This window comes from Drosophila pseudoobscura, chromosome 2 (genome assembly GCF_009870125.1).
Source record: "Drosophila pseudoobscura strain MV-25-SWS-2005 chromosome 2, UCI_Dpse_MV25, whole genome shotgun sequence".
NCBI classification, from domain to species: Eukaryota; Metazoa; Arthropoda; class Insecta; order Diptera; family Drosophilidae; genus Drosophila; species Drosophila pseudoobscura.
In genome coordinates, this window is record NC_046679.1 from 4,896,379 (window position 1) to 4,924,143 (window position 27,765).

The following is a 27,765-nucleotide window of genomic DNA, read 5'->3' on the forward strand; positions in this document are numbered from 1 at the left end:
CGACAACAAACGCCTGACCACAAGACGAGAGTCGAGAGTCGAGAGACGAGAAACGAGAAGCCAGAGAATGTATCATAATTTTCATGTACCAATAACTCAGTTAAGTGCAATCTCATGGGCAAAATTGATTTTCCTCTTGTTCCTAGTTCTTTGGCTAATATTTTAGCTCCAACTTCTTCTGTTTTCTGCCCTGATTTCAATTTAATTAATGATATTGAACATCGTGTGTGCCCGTTCTGAACCCTCTCAGTTCTGCTCGCGGGTTTTGTAATCGAAATTATGAATGGACTCGCTGGTGGGGAGGCTCGAGACCCAGTACATCAATCCATGTGCCACATGTGCCTCACAAGAGAGCAACGCAGACGCAGCCCCACTTCAAAGAGAGGCAGGCAAGAGCAGAAGCAGCAGCAACAGTCACAGTCACAGCAACAGCCTGTCTTTGCCGAGTGAAATGCAGGCACACAAAGATAAAGATACAGATACACAGACACGATCCGCTTTTCCTCGCTCAACACGCTCAAAACACAACTCCGACTCAAAAGCAAACACAAAACACCGTCTCGAGTGGAGAGTGGGACTTTGAGCCGTTTGTGTTTGCTGCTCATTTCTTTGGCTTTCTTTGTTTTGGCTCGAATGGTGGATTGTGGCTTTCTTTCGCGCTCGATCGTCGACAGTGGTTCACAACGCTCTCCATTGTCAAGGCGAACGCACGCAGAGCCCAGAGCAGCATTGTAGACCCGACCCGTAGCAGCGCAGCACCGTGGCAGCAGCAAAGAAAACCCCTCGAAAAGAAACTTATATAACGACTGATTAGCCCGACGTTTACTTTAGTTATTCGGTCAACTCTCGACGGGCAGGTTCGCAGCGATCGCGACCAACAAAAGCAAATTCAAGCGGGACACTGGCCAGGAAGTTCAGTTCTTCAACAAGGAATACCCCCAGAGTCAAGTGCAATCCCATCCAATCCTATAACCCTACATATGTGCAATGTGTGTAATCAACAAACAGTGATCATTTACATACATGAATAAAACTTATCATAAAAGTGCAGCGTGACTCAGCATTGATCACCGAAAGAACGAGGAAGAACTCAACCGAACCGAACCGTACAGAACAGAAAGGAAAGGATACTTTTTGGAAGAATTCTGACACTCACGAGTCCAAGTTACAGTTGCAGTTGCAGTTGCAAGATATTCTTCCCGCATCAAGTGAGTGTTTATTAACTTTTACCGCATAACATTCGAGTGGGCCTCAACCATTTACAAGTATAATATCGTACATATACGATGCAATGACAATGACAGGCCAGAAACCGGGAACAGTGATGATCGGGCAAGAATTCTGTTTTTTTCTTCTTCTTTTTTTGTTTACTCAATCGATGGCTAGACAGGGATCGGACTTTTATTTCCTGTTCCGTGTAACCTTGAGATTAACAGAAATATTTTGGGGAATTTTTGGGGATGTTATTTCATTGGTCATTCATTTAGGAATTCCTGCAGAATTTCTAAAGTCAGAGCTAATTAAAAAAATCTTTAGGGCGTGTAAAAATTAGGACCTCTTTTGAAGGAATTTCTTCTTAACATATTTGTATCATTAAAAGAAAATTATCTACACATTTTATAAATTCTTTATAGACAATCCATAAAAAAAGATTATTAACACGAGGTCTTGGAACTTTGCTTGAATTTTCTGAATATTCAAGACCATCCAAGCTCCTGCCATTCTTCACTCGAAGCCATTAAATAGCTTGATTTTTATAGAGTCGAAGAGTTATAGAGCGTTTTTCGTCTTCTGAAGGTCCCTGAAAGAACTTTTGCACAAACCCTTTGAAGATTTATTATAGTCTTCACCCATAAATTAGCCATAACATTTAGACGCAACTTAACCCTTTCTGAGATACTATACTCGTAAAACCATCTCCCACTAGTCACAGGCATTCGCATTTAAATTGTAATTGTGAGTGCTCCCATGGCATTTACATTTAATGCCATTAAGTTGCATTTCGCCCGGCCCGGCCTGGCCTGGCCTGGCCTGTCTTTTATGCTGCATCTGGAAACCCTTAATTAAAACCGAGCGAACACAAGTCTGGCAATTAAAATAATTAAGCCCAGATGTGGTGTGAAATCCACAATGCAACGTGTCAAAATCCGTATCTACTAGAAGAACAGGAATGGCACTGGCACTGGCACTCTCATACGAGTGAGACTGGGAAGGGAACTGAGACTGAACTGAGAAGAGTGGACCTGTTGGTGATGACGATCAGTAGTGCATCAAAGAAAGGCCAACAAACGACCAAGACCACCGGCTGAAATGATGCATTGAATGTCAGCTACTGTCTGGGATATGCTAGGGTTCCTCCACAGACAGATGCCCTGGACGTGGATGCGGACGTGGACATGACCATGGAGTTGGTATTTAAATTTGTCCGCAATTATTGCCCAGGCCTGACTAGGGCTGGGCCAGGGAGTTGGCATCATCGTCATGATGACATGACAGTTACAACACACACACTCCACAACCACTCATGCAGTAGCAGTAGCAGTAGCCTTCAGTGGCCGGCCTTCTGCCTGCCTGCCTGCCTCTGGCAGCTATTCATTTACGCAGCCTGCCAGTCGCTGTTGATTAGACGAAGCGTGCGCTTTAATTGCCGCCAAATGGGCAAAAAGAAAATCTTCAACACGCTCTCAGGCTGGATCCCTAGCTGGTTCCCTGAGTTTGACTCTGGCTCTGACTCCGGCTCTGCCTTTGGCTTTGCAATTTGTCAAGTGCATTTAATATTTGTTGCTGCTGCTGCTGCTGGAAAACAATTTGCGTTTTGTTTGTCCAGCTTGTTTGTTGCAGTTAGCGTTGATTAGCCTCTGCTCAAGACCCTCTACTACAGCAATTACGGGGCAAACAACATCAAATGCCACAACATCTGGTGTGCCTTAGAGCCAAAGCCCGGGCAACAAATCGTCCGACCGGCCACACCCCACACGGTGTCAGCAAAGCAATTTGAAATGTGTGTCTGTCCGGGCAACTTGTCTAGGGATGGGACCCGGACCCCACACCGCATTTGGGCGTTCATTGTGCTGTGAAATTGATAGATTTAATTTGACATTTGGCGCAAGTCCAACTACCAATGGATTTCCAACTTTTATGATAGTTTTTCTAGTAAATTACTTTTGCGGCTGGACAATAATCAGCGACTGCCCGGCCGGTCGGCTGGTCGGCCGGTCGGCTGGCTAATCAAGTTGTCGTCAAAGAAATCGCACAAATGGATTCTAAGTAGAGATATAGAGAGATCTCCTCGAGGCAGCAGCAGCCACCGCTTCCGTTTCAGTTTATCCAAGAAAATCGATGGATGATGGGATGATGGATAGCCGCAAGAATTGTCAATTGCCGGGCAATCTACAGAGCCACGCCAAGACTCCACGCCACTCCACTCTCCCCAGTTCTAAGAGCATAAATCTCATTTGGGTTAACAGTTCTGTGTGTTTCTGGCCTTTTGTGGTGTTGCTTTTCGGTGTGCCAAATTTCCATTTTTGTTTATTTTACGATTGTCAACTTTTGGGTCAGTTGATACAACGGTCTTACGTCTGTCCCCAGAAGATTGTCTGTTTGCCCCGGCAATTAGCAAAGATTTATCCAACAATGGCCTGGCAGATGGGAAGTAACATAACTGTTCAGATTTTCAGATTTCGGTGTGGAAATTATTTTGCATTTTGCCTTCGTTTTTGGCTTTTTGGCACCTTTTTGGGTTAATCTTGCGCTCCAATCTGAACACTGGCTAAACGATAATTTATGGATAAGATACAAGAAATTAGGTTGCGAAATTATTAAAGGAAATTGGCTTCTGGCTGATGATATCATTTGATGGATAAAACTTTCTACAAATCGGATTTCCCTCGTTGGGTGTCCGAGGCGGAATCTATAGCGGAATCTTTAGTACAGTTTATCCCACACTTTCCGTAGTAATATTCATGATAATTCATGGGATATACGTATACGTATACGCCCTGACCAATCACATGGAGATCGTTACCATCTATCTAGAGTCTGGCTAATAACAAGGCATTGGCATCGGCACCGGCGCCGGCATAGGCACACTCTCCTCCAAATTGAGGCTGTCCATCAAAATCCGAGTCGTGTGGAGATGGATACTCGATTCGAGCTTGTTTCCACCACTTGATTGGTGGCTTCGCTTTCGTTCGGACTCTGACTCTGACTCTGACATGCAGTTTGGCTAATTCATCCAGAAGTGCTGCCCGAAATAATTTGTGATTGTGTGAAAGTATTTGTTTGCAGTTTGCAGCGGTAATATTTTAATTGCGATTTAATTGAAAAATAAAAAGTTTTCGCCTGCCGCAATCGACAATCGACAATCGGCCATCGGGCATCAGCCACCGAAGTGCAGCATCTGCCACACAGCTGGGGGCTGAAAATCTAAGCCAAGTTCAAAGACAGAGACACATCGGACACTGACAATTGAGAGTTTCACTTTTCACAGACAAAACGTGGCTGCACTCGAAATATCAATGAACTCCCAGAGCCACCCCAGACAGAGACAGGAGACAATGGCAGGAGTTTCCATTCCCTGTTGCCTGTTGCATGTGCCGCCCTCAGGAGGAAATCCCCACCGAAAACGAAAGAGAGATGGAAAAATGACACTTAACTTTTGGCAAACGATTCCAAGGCAGAAGCAGCCGCCGAAAATTACCAAGAAAATAATCGTTGAAGAATTTGACTTTCGCTTGTTTGGCTTTTCTTGGCCATAAATAAAAGCGTCCCATCCCCTTCGCTCCCCTGTCTCCCAGCCTGCCATCGCGACAGCCTATGCCTAAGCCTGCGCCTGCGCCTGCGCCTCTTTTTGCCGCTTCAAAAGATTTGTGATTGTCGCCGATTAAATGCTGGAAAACGAAGCAGAGGACGAAGAGGAAAATGCTTCGGGGTGCAACTGAGACAGAGACTCACATGGCACGACCAAATGGCAATCGCCATCGCAATGCCAATGTCCCAGACCCAATGCCAATGCCAGTGCCAATGCCAATGCCAATGCCAAGGCGTTTGTATTTGCTTAAACTTTGACATTTGGCAGCTGGCTTGCCGATGGATATGTGGCTGGGATCCTCATACATATTTTTGTCCGTCTGCAATGCCAATCCACAGCCAATGATAATGCCAAAAAGGAAAAGCGCCAATAGCTGGTGGTTGTCGGTGTGGTGGTGGCACGGCTGGGAAGAAAAGTAAAAGCCAATGCCAGGATGCAACCATGAGAACAGATGGACAATACGATGGTGGACTGTGAAACCAGACATGACGGACAGATGGGTGCAGTGGCCAAGACATTATCATGGGACTATAATTTAAGCCAAAACCATTATTTAAAGTTGATTTAGATATTACGTAGACTATTGCAACTAAATCTGAAGTCAATTGTGCGATTGTGCAGGGAAAGGCAGCGATAAGATAAAATAAACCAGAATTTTCTTCAAATAGATTCTTAAACCAAACACTATTCCTTCCTAGTTTCCTAGAACAACGTTTCCTTTGGCAGCAATCCAGGTCAAATCTTCCTTACTCTATTCAGAGCTGCTTCCTGTTCTGTCTCTAAGACTTATACGGTTTCCAGTGACCTCCTCACACCAAGGTCGCCTCAAGACCGGCAGCTCCTCCGCTTAAGTGGTAACCTCTGACTCATATCGAGGACTTCCCTGCCATAAGCTTGGTAGAGTTTCTCTCCGTCTGAGTTTCGCTTTCAAGGCCTACGTCTGATGCACCCAAAGCCAAACAAATTTAATGACAATAATCCAATAAACGTTAAAAGCGCAAGCGAGCCGGGATCGTGACAAAAATCTGCCGTTTGGGGCACAAAAGAAAGCGCCGCAGACCTCAGACCCCGCTGGACCTAAGACCCCTTCCAGACCAAGGTGGATGTGGATGCCATTGAAAGCTGTTAACATTTTGACATTGCCTGTGTTTCAGTTCACAAATATAGGAAATCTTTAAAAAATTGAGAGAGACAGAGAGAGAGAGAAAAAATTACATTAATAGGTTGGATTTTTTCTTAAGTTAGTTGGCATTTCGATGGCGATTGGAGGGAAGGGAAGGGAGAAGCGTCACGGGAGTGTGACCGAACAACGTGCCTGGCATTTTGGGCATTTCTATTGTGTTGGCCACATGCATGTCCGTCTGGCACTTGGCCGCCTTTTATGAGCCAACAAACCACGAGCTCTTTCTAGCCGTACTTCTTCTTGTGCCGCTTCTACGTCTACACCCATTCAATGGCATTTTATAATTATTTCTCAGTTACTTTTTGGTCGGACTGACCTGAATAGAAAGTGTTACAGTTCAATGTCTATGGCTTTGGGTATGGCTGTGGCTTGGGCTGTGGCTCTAGCTGAGGCTTCCGCCTTCTTCACTTCGAGTTCGTTCTGTTTTAGCCGCCAGCGGAAACCACTTGTTGTCTGACGTCAGCAGTGTGCCACCACCACAGATCGAAAGTAAGAGTCGCACAGCCAGAGTTGCAGCCATCCAGCAGTTGATTAGAATGCCCGGCACTCTATCATCATCAAGACGATTTGCATTTTGAAACTGCCAAAAGAAAGTTGCCAAAATAAAGAGACCACAACACCACCAACAGACTCTAGGAAACTGGGGGGAACATCGCACTGGCACTGGCTGTGGCAGTCGCAGTCGCAGTCGGGCGCGTGCATTGCATAGTTAATTGTGTACATTTTTTCTGTTGCTCAGCTGGCAACCAGAATACTGACTCAAAACCGAAAAAAAGACAACAGCAGCATCGGTAAAGAGAAACTTTGGGTAAATTTCGATTTTCATTTGCGGAGAGGAGAGGAGAGGCTGGCGCTGCGCCGCTAAAGTGTTAAAAGTGTTTGGCCAGAAGCCAGGCCAGAAGTAGTTGTTGCTAGTTGAGTTATTTAGCTTTTGGCCATATTTAATTTCGTTATTTATAAGCAAATTTTGCGCTGCACTGTGCTCCTTCAACTCCTCTTTGCTGCTGGCTGGTGGCTTCTCCACCACACCACCTCCATTCAGCGACAAAAAACAAAAACCGCGATCGTCGACTAGGTCAACTTTCGCTAGCATGGAATGCGAAATGCAACAACTGCAGCAGCAGCAACAACAGCAGCAACAGCAACAGCGACAACGACAACAACCGCCACAACAACGACACTGTCAGCCAATAATAAAACAAGAAGTTAACAGAAGAAGAGGCCAAAAGCTGAAGCCGTGGCTAAGACTGAAACTGAAGAAAAAGAAGTGCTCTGAGTGACTGCAACTCCTCTGCGGCGACTTTGACTCCAGCTTCAGCTTCAGTTTCAGCTTCAACTTCAGCTCTTAGTTGGCTAATAATACTAGCCAAGATCTTGCCTTGGTTTTCGCCAAAGCGGCTTTCTGTGGCTCGCACTGGCTTCTTGGTTTTCGCTTCCTTTTGCTTCGTTTAAATAGTTGCAAATAAATTGTGTGGGTAGCAGTGGCAGTGGCAGTGGCGGTGGAAACTGGCAAAAGCAAGTAAATTACTTCAATGTCACCTGCTGACGATTCAAACTCCAGATAAGCGCTCAACGTCAAGACGGATACATCTGTGCACGCCGCAGATCTCCAGCTCCATCTCCATCTCCATCGCCGTCTCCATCTTCGTCTCCATCTCCGTCTCCGACTGAATTTCAGACTGAATCTCCCTCTAAGTTTTCTCTTATAATGAAATTATCGCTGCATCTCATTGTTTGCTGTTGTCCCAGTGGTAAAAATTATTTATTTAGTTCTCGTTTTCACATTAAACGTTGTCACACTAAACTCAATTGCCTCGGATGCAGATGCAGATGCAGATGCAGCTGCTGAGATCTGTATCGTTGGGGATGATAACACGCTCCAGCCAGAAGGCAGCAAGGCTCCGCCTCTTGTACTTTAAGTGGGTTTTGGGCTCAGAGTGGAGGTGCTCTGCCGTTCTGGTGTTCTCTTCGAGTCCATTGTTGTTGCTTGCAGGCAAATATTTAACTAATTTGCATTTGTTTGCCTTACAGATCACACACAGACAGCCCCGGACCGAGGATTGTCGATTACAACGAAGTGGAAGAAACGAGAACAAACATTTAAGGTATGTGGAAAATCAAATATAGGAAAAGGTTATGTCAAGATCAAAGTTCTCGAGAACGGAATCGATGGGGAGCGATTTTATGGGCAGCATTTTTGGGGAAAATGGTAATAGCCATTTAGAGATGAAGAAATTGAAAAACCAGGGCAACAAGCATTTAGAGATGGAGAAACTAAGTAAAAATCGGATTGTGCGATTTCCTGTTTCCAAAAAAGAACCCAAGATCGTAAATTTTGAGAGCTGATGAACTTAAGTGTTAAAAATAATTACAAGAAATATTAAAAACTTCACAAAAATTCTTGGGAAACTAAAAAACGTTATTTGAAAGCTGCCAACTTGATTAAAGCTTGAGGAAAGATTGTAGGTCAAACATGAAGCACTCCTTAGGGTACACCTACCACCCAAAAAAAAAACCTCCCACTTGTTGATGGGTAATTATATGTGAAGAAATTAACTAAGGGAGGACTGCCAGCTTGTTAAGGAAAACCCCATAACGGCACTGCACTTTATGGCGGAATACCCTTGTCTTAACAGAATTTTCCTTGTAAGCATATAAAGTGAGAATAATGTAAGAGCCGTTCAAATATGACGTTAAAACCCGAGAACATGGAACTTTTTATGTGGTACTGCCAAAACGCCCAGGGCAGGAAATAAAAAATCTCGAATCATTCAATTGCAACCACGAAACGGATTGCATTTGAATACTTCTTCGGTCGTAAATATTTTAACAGACCATGTACAAAGTGATAGCACCCCTGGGTAGATGCGATAAAGCAGATAGTACATAGAACAGATTTGCAGAAGGACCATAAAAGAATTGTTCTATGTTTGCTGATCGTAAAAGCACCGCGTGGGTTGATTTTGTTTAAATCAAAGGTGAGTGGGTCGGAAACGAACTCTAATCTTTGGCCCGGTGATCTGCTGGCTATCTCGAAGATGTTTTATGGCAATTCAAACAAAGTGAAATTCGTTTAGGCCAAATACCGTACAGCCTGCATGCAGGCTGCAGATGCTGCTGATGCTGCTGATGGCAATGCTAATGCTGCCTTCTATTCTACTCTTGGCGGTGGTTCTCCTGCCGTTTCAGCTGCATTCCAGTGCATATCATCGACCCAGTTTCGGTGGCTCCACTAACTAGGCTGATGTTTGGCTAAATAGCAAATAATTTGGCGTGGGCTGAATTTCTTCAGCTTCGGCTTCACCTGGAAACCCCTCTCTCTCTCTCTCTCTCTCTCTATGGTGCTCTACAATATGTGTATCTTTCACCTGACTGACGTGCAGACACTGCATAAATTAGCTGTCTATATAAAGCATTAAGATCTGTGGTATAAGAATCATGCAAGGCATAATTGTGCAATGAATATTGTTAGCCAAGAACTGGGAGCAACTCCTCTGCCTTGCAGTTGTCGTGGCAGTGGCAGTGGCAGTGCTCTGACTGTTCTGTTGCATGCATCTTGGCTCGCCTTGGTTCGGTTCGGTTTGGATCGGTTCGGTTCGAGCCGTTGGCCTGTTCTACTTTTAACATTTCTTGGCAACATTTTCGCGCTGCCTATCGGCAGATAGTCTCGTGGTCGTACCACTCGTGCGATTCCATGGCCATGGCTGAGTCAACTTTTGGCGAATAAACAGCACGCAGAGGACGGAAGGTGCCCCGGCAATGTCTTTAATATTTATTGCGTTTTAAAGACGCATTGAGAATGGAAGCAATCGGCTTGGCCGGAGGAGCAGCAGCTCCAAGTCGAACACCAGAAATGGGCAACTATGTCTGGCCATAAATCTCCGAGTGCAAATTATATAATGTGACTCGTTCTATATATATACATAAATGTATATATTGGCCAATTGGGCTACTGACTCTCTTTTTGGTGGTTATTTATGTGTCCATAGTATCTGCAGCACTTTTCTCCGTTTCTGTTTCTGTTTCTGGCCAAAAGGATTTCTCTTCCTCTGGCAAATGGCAAACACCTGAACCGGAAGTGCAGCTGAGATATTGATTCTGATTGCAGCGTCAGCGACAGCATCGGCATCGACATCGACATTGGAAAAATCACTGCCGGCAGCCAGTCGGGGCATCAACGGCAATCGAATGTGGGTAATGATGGTTAATAAATCAAACAGCGAATTACCAGGAATTTTCCAGCAGACAGTGTCGGCGACTTTTGTCTGCAAGAATCTTGCAGTTTTCTACGTTCTACGTTTTCCACGATGCACTGGCTGCCTTCCTGTCTTGGCCAATTCCATTGGATGCCAACAAATTAGCGCAGCGTCGGCAAAAGGCGAAATCATAAGGCAGCCCCAGCACACACCGAGGCAGTCATTCAGTCAGTCCGTCATTCAGTCATTCAGTCTATCAATCAGTCCATCCATCTGGCCAACAAACAAATCCCATCTCCTTCTCCCTCTCCTTCTCCTCCACCGTCTCCGTCACCATCTCCTTTGAATTGTTTGCTTCTGTTTGCTTAGGCCAATGTTTGAGCAACAAACTTGTTTGTTTCTCCGTTTCCATGTCTCTTTGTCTCTGTTTCTGTTCTGTTTGTTTGTTTGTTTGTTGTCTTAGCTGCCGTAAGCCGCTTTTAACCCCTTGAGTGCCAGGTATTTAAGTGCCTGCCATTCATCCTTTGGTCAACCTGTTGTACACACAAAACTTGTTGACAAACTACGAGTATTGAAAGCGGAGAAAGAGCTGGAAAAGTCAAGGAAATGCGTTGAAAAAAATATGGTTTCTAAAGGGAACAGCTAAAGAAGAAGAAGATCCATTGAGTAGAAGTGTTTTATCTGTTTAAAAAGTTATATCTGCAGAAATAAAGCTCAAGTTCCGGTCCGACTGATGCTATTCCCCTGATCGTACAAGCCATCGAAAGTGTTTACCAAATCACCGATCACTGATCATTAAGCCATAACTTATCTGCCGTCTTTAATGGGTTAATCGCATTTGTGGTCTGTCCTTTTTGTGTGTGGGGCTCCACATGTATTCAAATTGCACATTCTGTGTGCATCTTTCGCGCCAAATAGCCAAACTGCCACTCGGAAATGGGTTAATGGCACATTCTAATCGGCTCAGACAGGGGACAGAGAGATGCAGATACTAGATACATACAGAGAGAGGAGCAACAAGAGCGAGAGCGAGAGCCAGAGAGATCTTTACAACTATTCGAGCATGGAAATTTATATGGCAGCCGCTCTCTGGCCAGGACAGCCACCAGACTGGTAACAATGTGAACGCAAATTGGCTTAAATGCAAAAAGCGTCGACAATTAGCTGCGCGCAGTCGGTGGCAAGGTGGGTTGTTGCCGCTCTGGCTGGCTGCCAGGCTGCCTGGCTGGATGGTGGGTGGTGGGTGGTGGGTGGCTGGTGGCACATACAGTTTACAGTTAGTTTGCGCCATGTTGACAGTTACGTGCGCCGACAGCTTCCACCTGCCAGGTGAACAAATGTTGCATAAATTAGCCAGGAAAAACTGGAGCAGCCAATTCACATTCACATTTCGCATTGTTGCTGCTGCTGCTGCTGCTGCTGCTGCTGCTGTAGCCGCTGCTGTTGCTGGTGATGATGATGTGGCTGCCACCATTCACAGCCTTTTGTACTTGCGTAATGCATTTTCACGCAATTTATAACCGTTTTCCACGAATTGGGTCACCTGCTGAGGCAGTGGCAGAGGCAGTGGCAGAGTTGCACCTGTAGCATAGAACAGCAGGTGGGCCCCCGCCCCCGCAAAACGACATCTTCCCAAGAAATGTGTAACTCAAATATTCTTGCAATTTGCATTTGATTGAGTCGTAAATTTGCAACGCACACACACGGATACACGGATGCACAGATCCACAGATCCACAGATCCACGGATATGGTAGAACGAGTAGAACACTGTGGAAGTTGCTGTCGGTTAGAGGTTGGGTGGTTTCGGTCCCAGTGGATTGTAGAACAGTTAGACGGGGGCATAAATCTTTTGACTGTGGGAGGCGCAGCGCAGCGGCAACCGCCACCGCCACCGCCAGCGACGACCAACAACCAACGACCGACGACCGACCTGATTTCCAGGTCCAGTTTTCCAACCTATCCACCTATCCACTGGATGGCTGCCTCTTCTGGATGATGATGATGATGCGACTTTGGCGTGCGCTTTTCAATTTGTTTAGATTTTGTTTTTGTTGGTGTTTGTTCCAGCTGGTGGGTCGTTTCCTTTTTCGGGCAGGCCTCCAAGTTTTTCGGGCTTTGTCGGGATTTATGCTTAGCTGTCAGCGGTTACGGGTTTTTCATCTCTTTATGAATTTTTACTTTTACGCCAAGAATTTCCCAAAGAGAAAACCAGAGAAAGACACGTGCCAGCCCGGCTATTGAGAGTTTCGAAAACGTAGTTTATTTTTGTGTTGTTTTTTCCTGGCATTTTCTCGTTTAATTTACGTCTATGAGCGGCCGGCTTTCTTTCACTTCTGTGCGGCTGTGAGCCAGTTTTCTAGAATTTCTAATAGCCAGGCCAGCAGCAGCAATAGCAAAAGCAGCAACTAGCATTCATTATTGTTTGCTTGTAAACGCTCTTTTATTGACTCGAATTAGCGCTCAAGTAGAATTTGATGCCGCCATCGACAAAGGCAAACACACACAAAATGGAAGGAAAGTCTTATGGCCAGAACGGAGCCAAGAACCCTAAGTGGGCTGCTAGAAAGCGAAATGTTATTGGCCACTTGACACACGGCCAAAAGAACTCTGCACTCGTACACCCCACACCTGCCTTTCTCCTCTCTCTCTCTCTCTCTCTGTCGCCCTGTCTCCAAGTTCAGTCTTCAAGTTCTGTTTGTCACGTAGTTCAAATAAAATGTGTTTTTATGAGACGATTAGTGCTGGGGCCCTCTTCCCTTTCCCCTTTCTCTATATCTATATCTCCATCTCTATCTCGCTGGTGCCTAAAGCATATCAACGACAAGGCAAAAAAAAAGTGAAAAGAATGTCAAGTGTTAATTGCCCAGCTTATGGCCATATAGTCTGTCGGTCTGTCTGTCTGTCTGTCGGGATGGTGTCTCTGATGAAGATTAAGTTGTAGCTGGAGATGTTTGCTTTTGTCTTTTATGGTCTCCAGAGTGGTGCCATCTTTATGGCCACTAAACGTAGGAAGGGGTCTCTTTGCTCCTGGAGGTACGCCTGGGTTTCTGTGTCATCGGTGTATAAATGATCATAAATGATTATGGATGGCCATAAGCGATAAGGCATCCCTCTACACGGATAATCATACTTAATCACTTGCTGGGATGGTGGGAAGGGCCTAAGAATTGAAATTGTAAGACAAACAAAGTAAGAGCTAAACTAAAAACAGAATAGGAACAGGGGGCAGGGAGCAGGTAAAGCTCAAAGATCTTGTGATCTTAGGATCCCATTTAAACTATCATTAAAATAAGCTCTACCACAAATCCGAAAGAAAAGATATCAGTTCTATTGTAACACAAAGAAAATGATGTTGAGTTTAGTACATAATCCATAATAGACATACGATAGAATCAATCTGTGGCATACAATGTATGTTTATGGGATTTCATTAGAGCAAACCACTAACCACTACCGATCATTAAGACGGAAAAGAATTCTCTGAGTGAATCCCAGTGAAAAATGAACCGGCAATTTATATCGAAGGAAATATTTGACAGTAGCCCAGTTGCATTAATTCCTTTGATCCCCATTCAAATGCTATCAAAGAGGAGCCAAATGATTGGAATCACTAATCAATCATCCACATTCCTACGCCTCAACCATAGGATTTTCTGCCTCTTTTTTATATGTCAACTGTCGTTCTTCACTCTTATCAAATGCATTTATCGAAAAGAGACTTTGGCAGCGAACTCGTTTCGAGTTGCTTAAGCATTTTTGCGATACTTCTGAATGACATTATCTATAAGCTAAACAACGCAATTTGCATTGCTAAATGGTTGGATATCCCACCCAGAGACACCCTCCCTGCTCAGCCTCCCCCCCGTCTGTCTATCGTACGTAGAAGTATTTCCACCGATTCGAGGCTGAACATAACTGAAATTCTTTTGCATGTCATGAGCATTTGTGCGGGACCCCGTTACTCTGAATGTTAGATGCTAGATGGAGTTCTGCTTGGCCATGGCCATGGCCATGCATTTATGCGCTCTAAACATTGTTAGTTATGCAACCAGCAACCAGTACTCCCCACTTATGCGGCATGACAACAACGGCATGGCAACAGGCAACAGACAACGACAAAATCGGGTAACATCAGCCGCAACAGCAACAACGACAACAACGACGACGACAATCATTGGCGGGCATCGATGATGATGATGATGATGGCAAGGCCTACATTTCAATGTCATGGCTCGGCTTCCAGTGCTGCCAACAGCTGCCCAGCGCTACCAATCAAGTTGTTAACTATGCAAAAGTAGTAAATTGCAAAACGGACAAAGCATCAGCACCCAGAGCCACACCAGCACACTGGCACTCTGCCACTCCACCACTCCACCACTGCACCACACAATTGTTATGAACTGAACTTTAAATAACAATCAGCCAAGTGCCGTTAAATGAATGCGACATTGTTCAGCGCTGCAGTGGAGCTTCAGTGCTTCAGAGGAGTAGCTCCAACTGTAGTTCCCCCCCAACTGCATCTCCTTCTCTAGTTGCACCTCTGAGCAATATTAATTTGCGGCCTTAAGTTAAGGCTAAAATATTTGCATAATAAACGCCAACGCCTTGGCCCCCATTCTACACTGAGCGAAGAGCGAGTGCACCTGGAAGAGACTGCAGATCTATGGTCACCTAAAGCGCACTCTCATAGTCCCATTCCCATTCCCATTCTTATACTCATTTTCATTGCCGGCCATAAGTTTTGGTGGCGGTGAGCAACTGCAGTCGCTCACCTCGTACATTTCCGAAAAGTAATGGCCTGGCCAAGAGTGATAATTTATCACTGGCCAGCAGCCGGACATGCAGCAGCGCTAAACTTCAACGGTACTTGGACAACAATGCCAACTCCCGGTCGGGGACTCCGACTCCGACCCGGGCTTTGACTCTGGACTTGGCTTGGACCTGCTCTCGTTGCAGCAACCATTGTATACCGGTCTCAATTTGTGCTCTCGGCACAGGCACAATCAAATTGATATTTGCTGCTATATTTAGTTTATGATAATGCCGCCGCGGACTCTGATTCAGTCTCCGTGCTAATATGCCGCTTCCTCCTTGCAGCCAACCGCTCATTTCTCTCCGCACAAAAGCCTTATTTATTATGCATGCTCCGCGGCTCAGAAGAGCTGAGACCAGTGCTGGTCAGGTACTTGTAGCTGGTGTCTCGCTTTTGTCTCTGGTTTCTTGGGTAGAATTTCCATTGAGAAAGTGTTTTTTATTATGGCTGCAAAGTCAATTAGCATTTGGCATTTTGCTGGCCTGGCATTTAGTTGGCATAAATTCAAATCGAACGATCCAAAATATTATTCCTTTTGTTTTGTGCGCGCCATCGGCGATATGGATGGCTGCCTGGGAACCCGCATACGAAACTAGAGAAATCTTTATTGAATATATTGAAAGTCAGCCCCACTCACCCCCCGGCCACAGAATCTTTTGTTCTGACCTCTCGAGAGTGGGCCTGAAACCCCAATTTCAGATAGTGGTTTTCAATTTAGTTTTCATACTCGTACTCGTATCGAAAAATGAGTTCAGTTTATTCATTGTTTTCAATTGGAAATGCGGATGCTGGCAACCATTAGCAGAATCGTAATGAAAACTCTGCAGGCCATCGTCTCTGGTACGAGTATTGCGATTCGCCTCACATATGATTAGTTTGTGGCCTAAGTCTTTTGTTTATGGGCCAGACATTAACAAGGAGGCCCGGCCCGGCCCGGCACACACAAGGAAGAGAAGAGGCTGCCTACAAATTGGAATGGCTTGATTTGCGCGGCCATCACATAACAGATCTCTCACCTAATAACTAACAGTGGTACTACCCAAACCCACCTCAATCGCCGACTGGCAGAGTGGTTCACATGATTGATAGATGGAGGAACAGTCGCTTCCAGCTCCGATGCTGCGGCTGCGGCGGCGGCTTGTTAACGTTCAATTAGTGAAATTGATAGACATATCTAACCTCCGTGGAAAAACATCAACCGAAACGTTGCATGGAAAATCGTACAGTGGAAAGGGGAGAGAGGAATGAGGAAAGAAAAACAAAAGGCCAGGGCAAAACGTTTGCCTAGCCACAAATTATATGTTAATTAAAATGGGTTTCGGTTACGCTCGCATGGAAATTCTAAGTGATGGAAAAACCACAGAGAATTCTGAAATTTTGAATTGGAATATGTGAATGTGTGGCATCGAAAACCACATGCCACACACACGCACATTTACCGTTCTTTTTTCGTTCTTGTCGACGGCCGCACCACCATTCATTCTTTCTTGTCCACTTTTGGTCCAATGGCTCATTACATTTGTGGGTTAGCAGGTGAAACCGAACCAAAACGAACCGCAGAGCACAGAACAGAACGGAACCCAAAAATAAAAAGGGGCAGATAGTAGAAAGATGATGAAGAGGGAAGCCCCGAAAAAATGAAAGATATTCAGAAATCCAGGCCCCAGTTGTATGCTGGGCGGAGGGGGGGAGTGGCCTGCGGTGTCTTATTAAAAGCGCGTTGCGTCTGTTGTCGAGGCCTATAATTAGCATAAATTCATTCATACTCTTACCACTAATTGCAAGTGGAAGTGAGGGTACCCTAATGAGTGCTGCCCCTCTCTCGTTCTATCTATCTTTCATTGTCTGCCACATATATTGCCGTTCAATCGAGCAGAAGAATGGTGCAGCACCAGCTCCAGAGACGATCGAAGAAGAAGGAGCTGCAAGAATGGGGAAGCCTCTATGGGGCCTGAGGCTCTGACTGGAGCTGGGATCTGGAGTTTGGATCTGGTCGGGGAGATCGGGCAGCCAGGCAGCATATTGTTTTTTAGTGCAGTATCTTAAAGCATGTTATTAGCATTAACGGGGCTTTCCCCCCCCCCCCGGCCCCATCCCTTGTTTGGCTTTCATAATTTATGTGCGAGCGCCGTGTTGCAGGTTTCCAGATTTCCAGGTGTGGGCGTGGCACTTGTTTTGCATGCAACCTGCACTGGACCCCCCCACTCCCCCCGCCGTCCCCTCGGTCTCTCTGCCCAGCAAGGGGCATAATTAATTATGTAACTAACGAAACATTAAACAACATAAAAACCGAACACAGCACATCCATCGAGCGCAAAAATCTTTTCTCACGCATCCGCTTATTAACCGCTAAATCTTCTTCCCTGTGTCTCTGGGGCAAAATAATGAGCAGCACTTTAGATTATCTCACAGGTGGCTCATCTCCCTGCCTTTCTCCTCTCCTCTCCTCTCCTCTCCTCACTTCACCTCACTTCTCTCTCGTCTATAGTCTCTGCTGTTTGCGAATCTTTAGAGACTGTTTTTCTACCTCTTTGTTTGTGATGGTTTTTATGGCCAGTGAAATTATTTAGCGGTACCACGGAATCGACAGCCAACAGCCGACAGCCGAAACGCATAAAAAAATACAATAAAAAAAAAACAACACAACGCGAAAATGTGTTTATTTCGTTGGATCTTTTTATGAATGAAAAGATAAAACTTTATTTCACTTTCACGCCGAAAAAAACTTGGCGAAAAAAAGGGGAGGGGGCATAGAGAAGTGTGTGTGTTGTAGATCAGAGATTCGTTGGTTGCAAAGTGTTAATTGTTTGACGCTTAAGATATTGCATAATTATTATGAAAGAAAGAAGATATTATGGCGGGGAACAAGAAAATGGTAAGCCCCTCATTTTAGAGCATAGATCACCAAAAGTTGAAGATTTCTAATCAAGAAAAAAAAAACAACCATCTGAAATCACGCTTTCAATCGTGATAGTATCTTTTATCCCAGTTGATATACTTGGAATGCCAATGCTTCCCAGATTTGGTGAAAACTAGGCCTATGGGGTCGCATCACGTTTCCCCCCAGCATGGGGCCTTCACCCACATCCCGACCCCAAAGCATTTCCCCATTTCCCAGGCAGCGAACGCTTTTCACACATAAACCGTGGACTAAACAATGTTTTTATTCTTATTGTTTTGTGGCCTGCAACTGGTACTGTTATTGTGTGGCAGGAACAATAAGATGGTGCAAGAGTGCTGAGTGCTGAGAGCTGAGACCTGAAAGCTGTAAGTGCAGCTGTAGCTTTAATTAAACGCTGAAACACGGGGGGAACAAGTGAGGCAATTAAAGCTCGAACAGAGTCAGAGGCAGAGGCAGACCCAAGACCGAACATTCAACACCGAATGCCGAATACCAAACAGAAGACACAAAGTTCCGTTTCGTTTCATTCCTGGAAGTGCAAAGCCCCCATACCCGTGTGGAGTCCCGTCTCCTTCCTTCTTTGAGTTACAGCAAAACTAATAAAATGCACACCAGGAATTACATAAATTACGCGTAATGCGAAATTAGCTTTGCTAATTAACATTTTGCCAACCGATCTCTCTAGCTATTCACAGCGTCTAACCCCCGTCCCCGTATCTGTATCTTTTTCAATTGCAGACAAAATGTTTCTACGCCGCTGCACCTTTCTGCTGCTGCTCTGCCTAATTGCGAGTGACGCCGCCAGTGCCGCACGCAAAACAAAACGTCCTGTCAAGCCGGTCAAGCAGACCGTACCACGTACCAATGTGACGCCTTCGCCAGCGGCCATCTCTGCCTCTGCATCCGCCTCATCCGTAGCCACCAGCAGCAGCAGCAACAGTGGCAGTAGCTCCACCACGGAATCCAATAGCGAGGTGGCGGCGGAGGCTGCCACAATTGCAGCCGGCAGCAGCGGAGAGCTGCCCAAGCCCCTGGTGACGCCCAACGAGGCCCAACCCGAGGCCAAAACGGACAAATCCCCGGCCCAGCTGCAGGAGGAGGAGTGTGATCCAGATATGGTTGGCTTCGAGATCATTACCGGGTAAGTTGGTGCCACTAATGATCCATGAAGGATCGGGCATACTTTTACCTACTCGTATGGGGGTTCCATACACTGACAGAAAAAAATGGTCTAGGATGCCATATTTCTGGCAAGTACCGATAGGGTTCTATATACTTCTGAAGAATATTTCATGTGAGAAGACAATTTCTGTGAACGCCCGCACTTGGGAGATATTCTGAAGGCATGGACTATGGACAGTATCAGTTTTCTACACTCAAAAACAGACTTTAAATCAAGACTTCTTTGGGGTAACAAAATTTGCAAACCTTCTCCTAATTGAAATGAATTTTTGCTGCTTCAAAATGGGTTTCTCTTTAAAAATTGCATAATTATTTGGTGCTTTCCTGCCGGCATATCATAACTGTCACAAAACAATGGCAAAAATTTCACTCAACTTTGGCTTATGCAATCCCCTGGCATTATAGAAACTTTATTACATTTTTTACTTAATTTTTGTGCATTTGTGTTGTTTTCACTTTTGCTTTTCTTCTAAAATTTGAATGAGGGCCAAGACAAGACAATGCCCAAGCCGAAGGTTCATACAGTTTTAATGAAATGCAACTGACATTGTGGCCAATTAACATTTCCATAAGAAGAGGCCATAACGGTGAAACAAGTGGGAACCCAGAAATGGAGTCGGTGGAAGCCCCGACTAACTAGCATATGCAAATGTATCTGTGTTTGTGGCTGTGGCTGTGCCTTTCCGGCAGTAGGAGTGACACTTTTTGGTTAAAACGTGACTAATCCGATGACTGGTTCGATGTCATCGGCCCCAGACCGACTGGCCCGTTCGTTGCCAGAGTCTTTTGTTTTGGGCCCATAATGAAGACTTGTGGACCGGTAGAATGGCCAGTGAAACACTTTCATTTTCATTAGCTGGTCATAAATTCTCTGCGGTATCTTTCGGATCTGTTTGATTTGAACTACTTTATCTCAATTTCAGGTATGTGCTATCGGCACCCTCGAAAATGCTGGACACTCTGCCGGGCACCCTGATGCTCACGGACTGTTTGGAGGCCTGCCAGAGCAATGAATCCTGCAGCGCTGTCAACTACGAAACCGGCTTATGTGTGCTGTTCAAGACCACGGCCGATAAATTGCCAGGTGAGTTAGAAAGTGTGAGAATATGAGACCACGACGACTACTCCTCCAGTTGGCTGTTTGTTTTTTGTGCCAAAGAAAGCTCAATAATTTAGCCGGCCACTCAATCCACTCGCTCGCCCGCTCGCTCGCTCACTCATTCATTCATTCATCCATTCATTTGCTCATTTATTGAGTTCTAGTTCATACAGGTTGCATGTTGGTTTTTTTTTTGCTACTTGTGGCTGGGGCTGAGGCTGTGCCTGTGGCTTTCGTGGCCAAGAGGCATAAATCACACGAGTGTCTCCCAGTGGCCGCAAACGCCTTTTGCTTTTACGCATGATTTGGCTGGCAGCCAAGGCGGCGACGATGGCGACGGCGACGATGCTGTGGCCGGGCTTTGGGCCCAGGAAAACTAGATTTTGCCTATTCTGCAAACTGGCTTTTGGCATTGGCGTTTGCTGGCAGTAACGCATAATTTCTGCTGCTGCCACAGCCTTCCCAGTCGTCGAATGTCGATGCAGTTGTCGCTGCTGTTGCCACTGCCTTTTGCCTCCACTGTGGCTGCCACATTCAGCAGCTGCTGATTCAGCCTCAGATCAGCCTTCAGCTGCTGCTGCACGCCTGTTACTCTGCAGTGAAGGGGCGTGTGCGTAAAACGCACCAAATGCTCAACTCACGCACCTCCCATACGCACGGCACCGTTGCTTTTTCCTGATTTTTCCCGGTTTTCCAGGCTTTGTTTTTATCTGTGTGTTCCCTTCACTCTCTCTCTCTCTCTCACTCTCTAACTCACCCGCTCTCTTTGGTGCATTTTCAGGTTCACTTTCGCGCTCGCAGTTTCCGGTTTTCACCATCTACGCACAGAAATCGTGTTTGGGCGTCCGTCCTTGCTCCAAGGCCTGGTGCATCGATCGCGTTCAAGGTTACCGCCTACCCGAACATGTCAAGTCTAGTCAGACGGTTCTCTCGCGGCGCGACTGCCTGGAGCTCTGCCTCGGGGAAACCGAATTCACATGCCGGTAAGTGTCACAAAAGGGTCCCAGAATTAGATTCAGGGATAGAAAAACGTTGTAAATGTACTACTTGAAAACCCTGAAAAACAGTTCGTATACGTAGTTCTGGAAGAGAACTTAGAGTACACTTGTTAAAAGAGCCTAGAATGTCTAAATAGCTCGTCCTTAGTGAACAGATTGAACAGATTACTAGAAGAGTGGGTATACATAGCAAAGTAGGAAAACAATCCCACAGAACTGATATTAAATTCTACCCATACTATTGATCTTGCTCTCTCTACCATACTGAATCTGAAATGAATCCTTTTTAATATATTTTATTATTTTTGAGCGGCTTAACTTATTGCTTCGTGCTCTATGTACATAAACACTGGAAAATCCTATCCTAATGCTCTATTATATGTAACTTCTCTTGCTTCTCTTCCACCTTCCGATCTTCGCCACTTCGCTTTCCGAACTCTTCACCTCTTCCGATCTCTACCGCTCATAATTTTAACCACGAATCAGCTCGGCCAACTACTACCGCCACTCGGGTCTGTGCGAACTGTCCGATATGGATCGTATTACCCTCTCGGCCGGCGGCAGCGTAGAGCCCTACGATGGGGCCGACTATCTGGAGAACAACTGCGCGGAGGAGCCCAGCAAACTTTGCGAGTTCAAGCGCATCTCTGGCAAGATTCTGAAGACTGTCGACTCTGTCTATCAGGACATCAATACCATTGACGAGTGCCGTGATCTCTGCCTCAACTCCCCCTACAGGTAAGCATTTCCCTTTCACTGTAGTAAGAGATCCCTTCTCACTGCCTCGATCGTTTGACAGATGCCACTCTTATGATTATAACGATACTGGAGACATGGTCTGTCGCCTGTCGCATCACAGTCGCGCCACCCTGACCGACGTGATGGATCCCTATCTGGATGTGCCCGAGGCAGCCACCTACGAGCTCTCGGCCTGCTACAACGTGTCCATTGAGTGCCGTTCCGGGGAGATGATCACCAAGATTCGCACCTCCAAGATCTTCGACGGCAAGGTCTATGCCAAGGGAGCCCCCAAATCCTGCGCTGTGAATGTGAACAGCTCGCTGGAGTTTGATTTCCGCATGGGCTACAACGACCTCGAGTGCAATGTCCGCCAGAGTGCCTATGGGCGGTATATGAACGACATTGTCATCCAGCATCACGACATGATCGTCACATCCTCGGATCTGGGACTGGCAGTGTCCTGCCAGTACGACTTGACCAACAAGACGGTGCTGAACGATGTGGATCTGGGTGTGACAGGTGAAATTGAATCGTCGCTGAGCGAAGAGATCACCATTGACTCGCCGAATGTGATCATGAAGATCACCTCACGGGACGGCAGCGACATGAAGCGCATCGCCGAGGTGGGCGATCCCCTGGCCCTTCGCTTCGAGATCGTCGAACAGAACAGCCCGTACGAGATCTTCGTTAGGGAACTGGTGGCCATGGATGGTTCGGACAGTGCCGAGATAACGCTGATCGATGCTAATGGCTGCCCCACCGATCAATACATCATGGGCACCATCCAGAAGCTGACGCACAACCGCAAGGTGCTCCTCTCCCAGTTCGATGCCTTCAAGTTCCCCTCCAGCGAGGTGGTGCAGTTCCGCGCTCTGGTTACGCCCTGCATACCGCGCTGTGAGCCCGTCATTTGCGATACCGAGGATGGCGCCAGCGGTGAGCTCAAGTCTTTGGTCTCCTATGGCCGCAAGAAGCGCTCAGTGCTCAATGGCACCGATGGTGGTAAGTGTACTGCCGGTGGCTGCCGGTGAGAGCTGCGAGTATCTCTCCCTACTAACTGCCTGAATTGATTCACAGCCGAGTTCATGGTCAGCACACGCCACCGCCGGGATGTGGGCCCCGTTGATGATAACATACTGCTCGTGCAGTCCATACAAATCACAGACAAGTTCGGCTTCCAGCCAGAGGACGGCAGCAGCAGCACCACCACCACCACCACCAATGGCAATGGCAATGACAGCGGATCTGGTCCCCACGAGAAGGCATATGCGGGCGTTGCCCAGGACAAGCTCACTTGTCTTAATGGCTATGGTAAGTCCTCTCCTACCACATACCACCTATTCTAGTGATTCCGATTCCGATTCTGGCTCTCTGTGAAAATGCCCAATCAAGCGCGAATCAAAAGTTACGCGATTTGCATAGACAAGGAGCTAGCAGGACGTTGTCTTCGTCGTCTCCGTCTGCGTCTTCTGCCGTATCCGTTGTCGTCATTGTAGTCGACTGTCGTGCTGGGTAGCTGGGTGAATCAGCAGCACGGGGGGTATATCGGTGGGGCGACGGCGACGGCGACTGGCAGCATCGTGAGCCAGTGAGCTTGTTCTTGGCCCTGGCCCATTGTTGCCTGCTCGCTAATTTTGATAATGAATCAATTTTTCATCATTGCCGACTTTGGACGAATGATTCCTCCTGCATGAGAATTAAATTAGGTTCTGTTCAGATTCAGATCCCAGCTCTTACTGCCTACTGCATACTGATCCCCCGCATCCACAGCACAGCACAGCAGAGCACAAGAGAGCAGAGCACAGCGAAGCGCATCCACCTCCACCTCCGACTGGTGTCCAGAACGTGTTCTGTGACTGCATTAAACAAGTTATGATGTTGGCTTGGTGTCTCTGGCTCACGACCAGGTCACTAGTTCAGCTGCAGCTGTGCAGGATTGTGCACGCCTCATTTTCGTGCGGCGCGAAAACTTTTTCTGCACAGTTGGTAGTCGTCTCCTCCATCCGTTAGCCAGCAGCTGAAAATTTCTCAGTTCTCGGTTTCAGTTTTGCAGCATGCAGCATGCAGCATGCAGCTTGCTCCACTCTGTTTTCAGTTTTCAGAGCTTCCAGCTGCTGCCGTTGCTGTTGCTGTTGCATCCACCCAGCCACCCAGCCATCTCCCATGTGTCATTCCTTTGTGGAGCAATTGCCATGCCGCATTAAAGCGAATGCAGCGTTGAAGCGTTAAATTGACAGCTCGTTAGACAGCAGCAGGTCCAGCCTAAGCTTCAGATCGGACTACGACTGGGACTGCGATTGGGACTCCGTGCATTGGACCACCGTTCCGTAATCAGCAACATAAATTTTTGTTGTAATTACGCGCTGCATTTCAAGGCAGATCAGAGTCGGCCCAGGCCGAGGCTCATTGTCCGCAATTAGAGCAACGGTTTTCTTCTGCTGTTTAAGCTCATTTGCCACACACATTGTTGGGACGGGATGGGACGCGACGATGGTAGGATGGGAGGATGGGATCTCGAGATGGTAGATGATGGTAGATCGCCATGGCCCCGGACAGGTGATCTTTAATGCGTGCAGACAGTGAGACTAGACTAGACTCGACTCGACTCGACTCGACTCGCTGAGTCTTCGACTGGGAGTTTTGTGGCATGCAGAGCAGCAATTTAACGCCATCTGGCCTATAATTTGTCAAAGCTTATGAGCATTTCTCATTCTTTGGCCAGCTATATTTATACATACAATATAAACGAATCTCTTCGGCCAATTATCTCAATCATTTTAATGGTCACTTCATAGCACTGGATCTTTAAGTCCTTGAATGATGTTTAATTTCTAATATTACTCACAGCAAAATCCTCAAGACAAGGCACTTCCCATATATGGTTATGGGGAGAGCTTTCGTTTCGCTTTCGATATTCCGCAACTTTTTGCCCAATCAATTTAATGGTCACTTTTTCTGATGCATCTGATCGTTGAGTCCCTAAATGAAGCTTGATTCCCGACATTACTCGGCTCGGTATTCTCCTATGTATGGGATCTTTCTTTTCGCTTTCGATACGGCCACTTTTTCTCCACTCTGAACATTCTTTAGCGTAATGAATCTGTTTCCACTTATCTCAATTATTTTAACAATGGATCTCTTAGTCCTTGAATGATGTTTAATTTCAGCTATTACTTGCCTTACAATTCTGAAAAAAGTTTACTTCCTTATTTGAAGTGATTCTTCATTTCGCTTTCGACATTGGGATAAGTTTACTCCATCATTTTGTTTACTTGATTTAATGGCTGCTTTATGGAAATGTTTCCTTGAGTACTTACAGAAATTATCCTTGAGAAAATGGAGTTCTTTTATCTTAAGCATTGAATATAATTGGACAATTAACTGAATGGTTCCCGAACATCGATCCCAATACTGGATTGGATCCCACAACTGCTCGTATTCCAAAAAATATGCATAGATCATTCTGGTTTCGCTTTCTATATTCTGCCGTGCAACTTTTCCTCCCATTCGCTTAGATTTTTCCCAACATTTACCCCATTCTCATTGTTCTGGCTGTGGCTCGGGTTTTCATCAAATTATTTTTGGTGTGTTTGGGTTTTGTGGGCGCCTCGTTGTACTCGGTGTACTCGGTGTACTGCTACCTCTGGATCTCTCCATCTTTCTAACTGAACGTTTACAGTAATTGTAATAATTTTGTATATTTTCGTTGTTTCTCTCCTTTGTTGGCCTTGTTGTTGTCGGGAATGGGGATGTGAATAGTGAGTGCTGTTGTCCGTGGATCCGTTGTCAGATCAAGTCGGGGGCACCACACAAATACAACAACAAATACACATAAATAAAAGGCCAGTTTCAAGTGCGTGCACTTTGTTATTGAAACTCATTCAAGTCATGACCAAAGAGCCACATGATGATGATAATGATGATGGTTTGTGTATCTTTTTTTTTTTGGTTGGCTCTGGTTTGGAACTCTGGTCCGCTCAGAGCTTACTTTTTATGGTCAACAGCAAACGTAGTTACAAAGTAATCTTTGATAGTCATCTGGCATGTCGGTCGTTGTGGCTGTTGCTGTGTTTCTGTGTTGCTCTGGCTGATGCTCTTAAATTCTGATTTCGTGAACTGGACGAACAGCAACGACAACGCATGCGAGTCGTCGTCGTCGTCGTACTGCACTCTGGTTTTGACTTTGACTTTGGCGGCACTTTCACCCGATTTCTACCGGCATTGGCATTTCGAATTTCCTCCTCCGACCATGGCCGAGCGGCTGCGGCCTCTGCTCTGCCTGGGCTTATTTATGTGGCATGTTGCACTTTTAAGAACCCAACCAACAATTGTGGCATGCAATGTGGAGGGTAGGAAGGAAAGTGAGTCCAATCTGTTGCTGCTGCTGCTGCTACTTCTTCTCTGGCTACGACTGTGGCTCTCTTTGTGTGTGTGTGGTGGCTGCTGCCTCTTGTGGCATGCCAAAATATGCAACTCATGCATTAAATTGTCGCTGTTTTATTTCTCATTGTTTTATGTTTATCTTCAACTTGTTGCTGTCACAACTTGGTCACTTGGTCGCTTTGGGGCCTTGGGGGCCTATTTCTTCTCTTTCTTTTTTGTATCGTTTTATGGCCAAAAGTGGGTCAAGTGGCGCCCACTTTTGTTTTCTTTGATAACTAAACCGATCTTAGGTCACTTCTTCGACTTCTTCCTTGTTTTCTTTTGATTGAAATGATCTTATCTTTTCTGTGGGTTTCTTTGGCGGGTCTTTGGGTTTCTGGGGAAACCAGTTTTATGGACAGTTCGAGAACTAGATCGCTTGCCGGCGATAATCCCATTGATTTATGGCGATAAGAGGCCGACTTCCCTTTTGAAATTGCTGATCGAGTAATGCCATTTATTTTCACTTCTTTCTCTTTCTGTTTCTGTTTCTCTTTTGTAGGACTGATCATGGCTGGAGCGCTCTTCCTGCTGGCCCAGTTGAGCATCTTTGGCATCTGGAAGACCGTCCAGCGGCGCACACACAAGGAGCGATACCTGTACCAGCACGAGCCGACGCCCACCATCACCTACGGGGCGCCCACCATACTGTACGGACCCCCGCCGCCATCCTCCGCCTCGTCGGCCGCCTCCCACATGGGCCACAGCGCCAAGGACACGCTGAGCAAGCTCTACGACAGCGGCATCAACGGACGCTACGGACAGCAGTACTAGACGGACGGACGGACGGACGAACGCATGGACAACTCCAGGACACAGCTCTCACATTTAGCTGGGAACAAACGCAATATGCCTCGAAAGCTTCAAAAGATTCGATGAGACTTGAATAGACAATATTCGCCCAAGCCGCGACAAATGCGAAAATCATTGGAAACCCTAGATTAATCCAATCCTAGACTAAGGCTAAACTTACAACTTAAACATAGATCGATGACCCCCCATACATATTTTTTTTGTCTCTCAAGAATGCGCGCTTTTAAATGGCCTGGAAATTGAAAATGTTCCAGCATTTTGAATCTGCGCATTGCCAATCAAACGGAAATTCTCCCCCATGCAAAATTCGAGTTACGATTTAGTTAAAGGAACCGGAAAAATCAAGCAGGTTTTCCCCGATTCTCTCTAGCAAAAGTTAGGCTAATTTTTAGTGCTTAGTGAGACGTCTCTTTCGTATCTATATGTCTAGGTCTATAGAACTCGAGCGACATGCATTTATAACTATTATTCTATGTATTAATAACTATTTATTCAGCTGCTAACATTTTCACACAAAGTTTGCCAAATAATTTTGTATCAAAATGTTTTGCGCCAGGCTTCTGTGCTAGGCGGCGTTTCCCAGTCCCCAAAAACCAATCCCCGC

The 27,765-nt window shown here is 46.0% G+C and overlaps 1 protein-coding gene across 1 annotated transcript; it reads left to right on the top strand.

Moving 5' to 3' along the window:
* The first annotated feature begins 648 nt into the window (after window positions 1-648).
* Window positions 649-27,489, top strand: nyo (nyobe). Its single transcript, XM_002137046.4, has 9 exons — window positions 649-1,208; window positions 8,025-8,098; window positions 18,645-19,047; window positions 20,012-20,172; window positions 20,969-21,170; window positions 21,672-21,923; window positions 21,985-22,928; window positions 23,004-23,237; window positions 26,851-27,489. Exons 3-9 carry the CDS (start codon window positions 18,650-18,652, stop codon window positions 27,120-27,122), a joined length of 2,463 nt encoding a protein of 820 aa, XP_002137082.3. The 5' UTR covers window positions 649-1,208; window positions 8,025-8,098; window positions 18,645-18,649; the 3' UTR covers window positions 27,123-27,489.
* The last annotated feature ends 276 nt before the right edge of the window (window positions 27,490-27,765 follow it).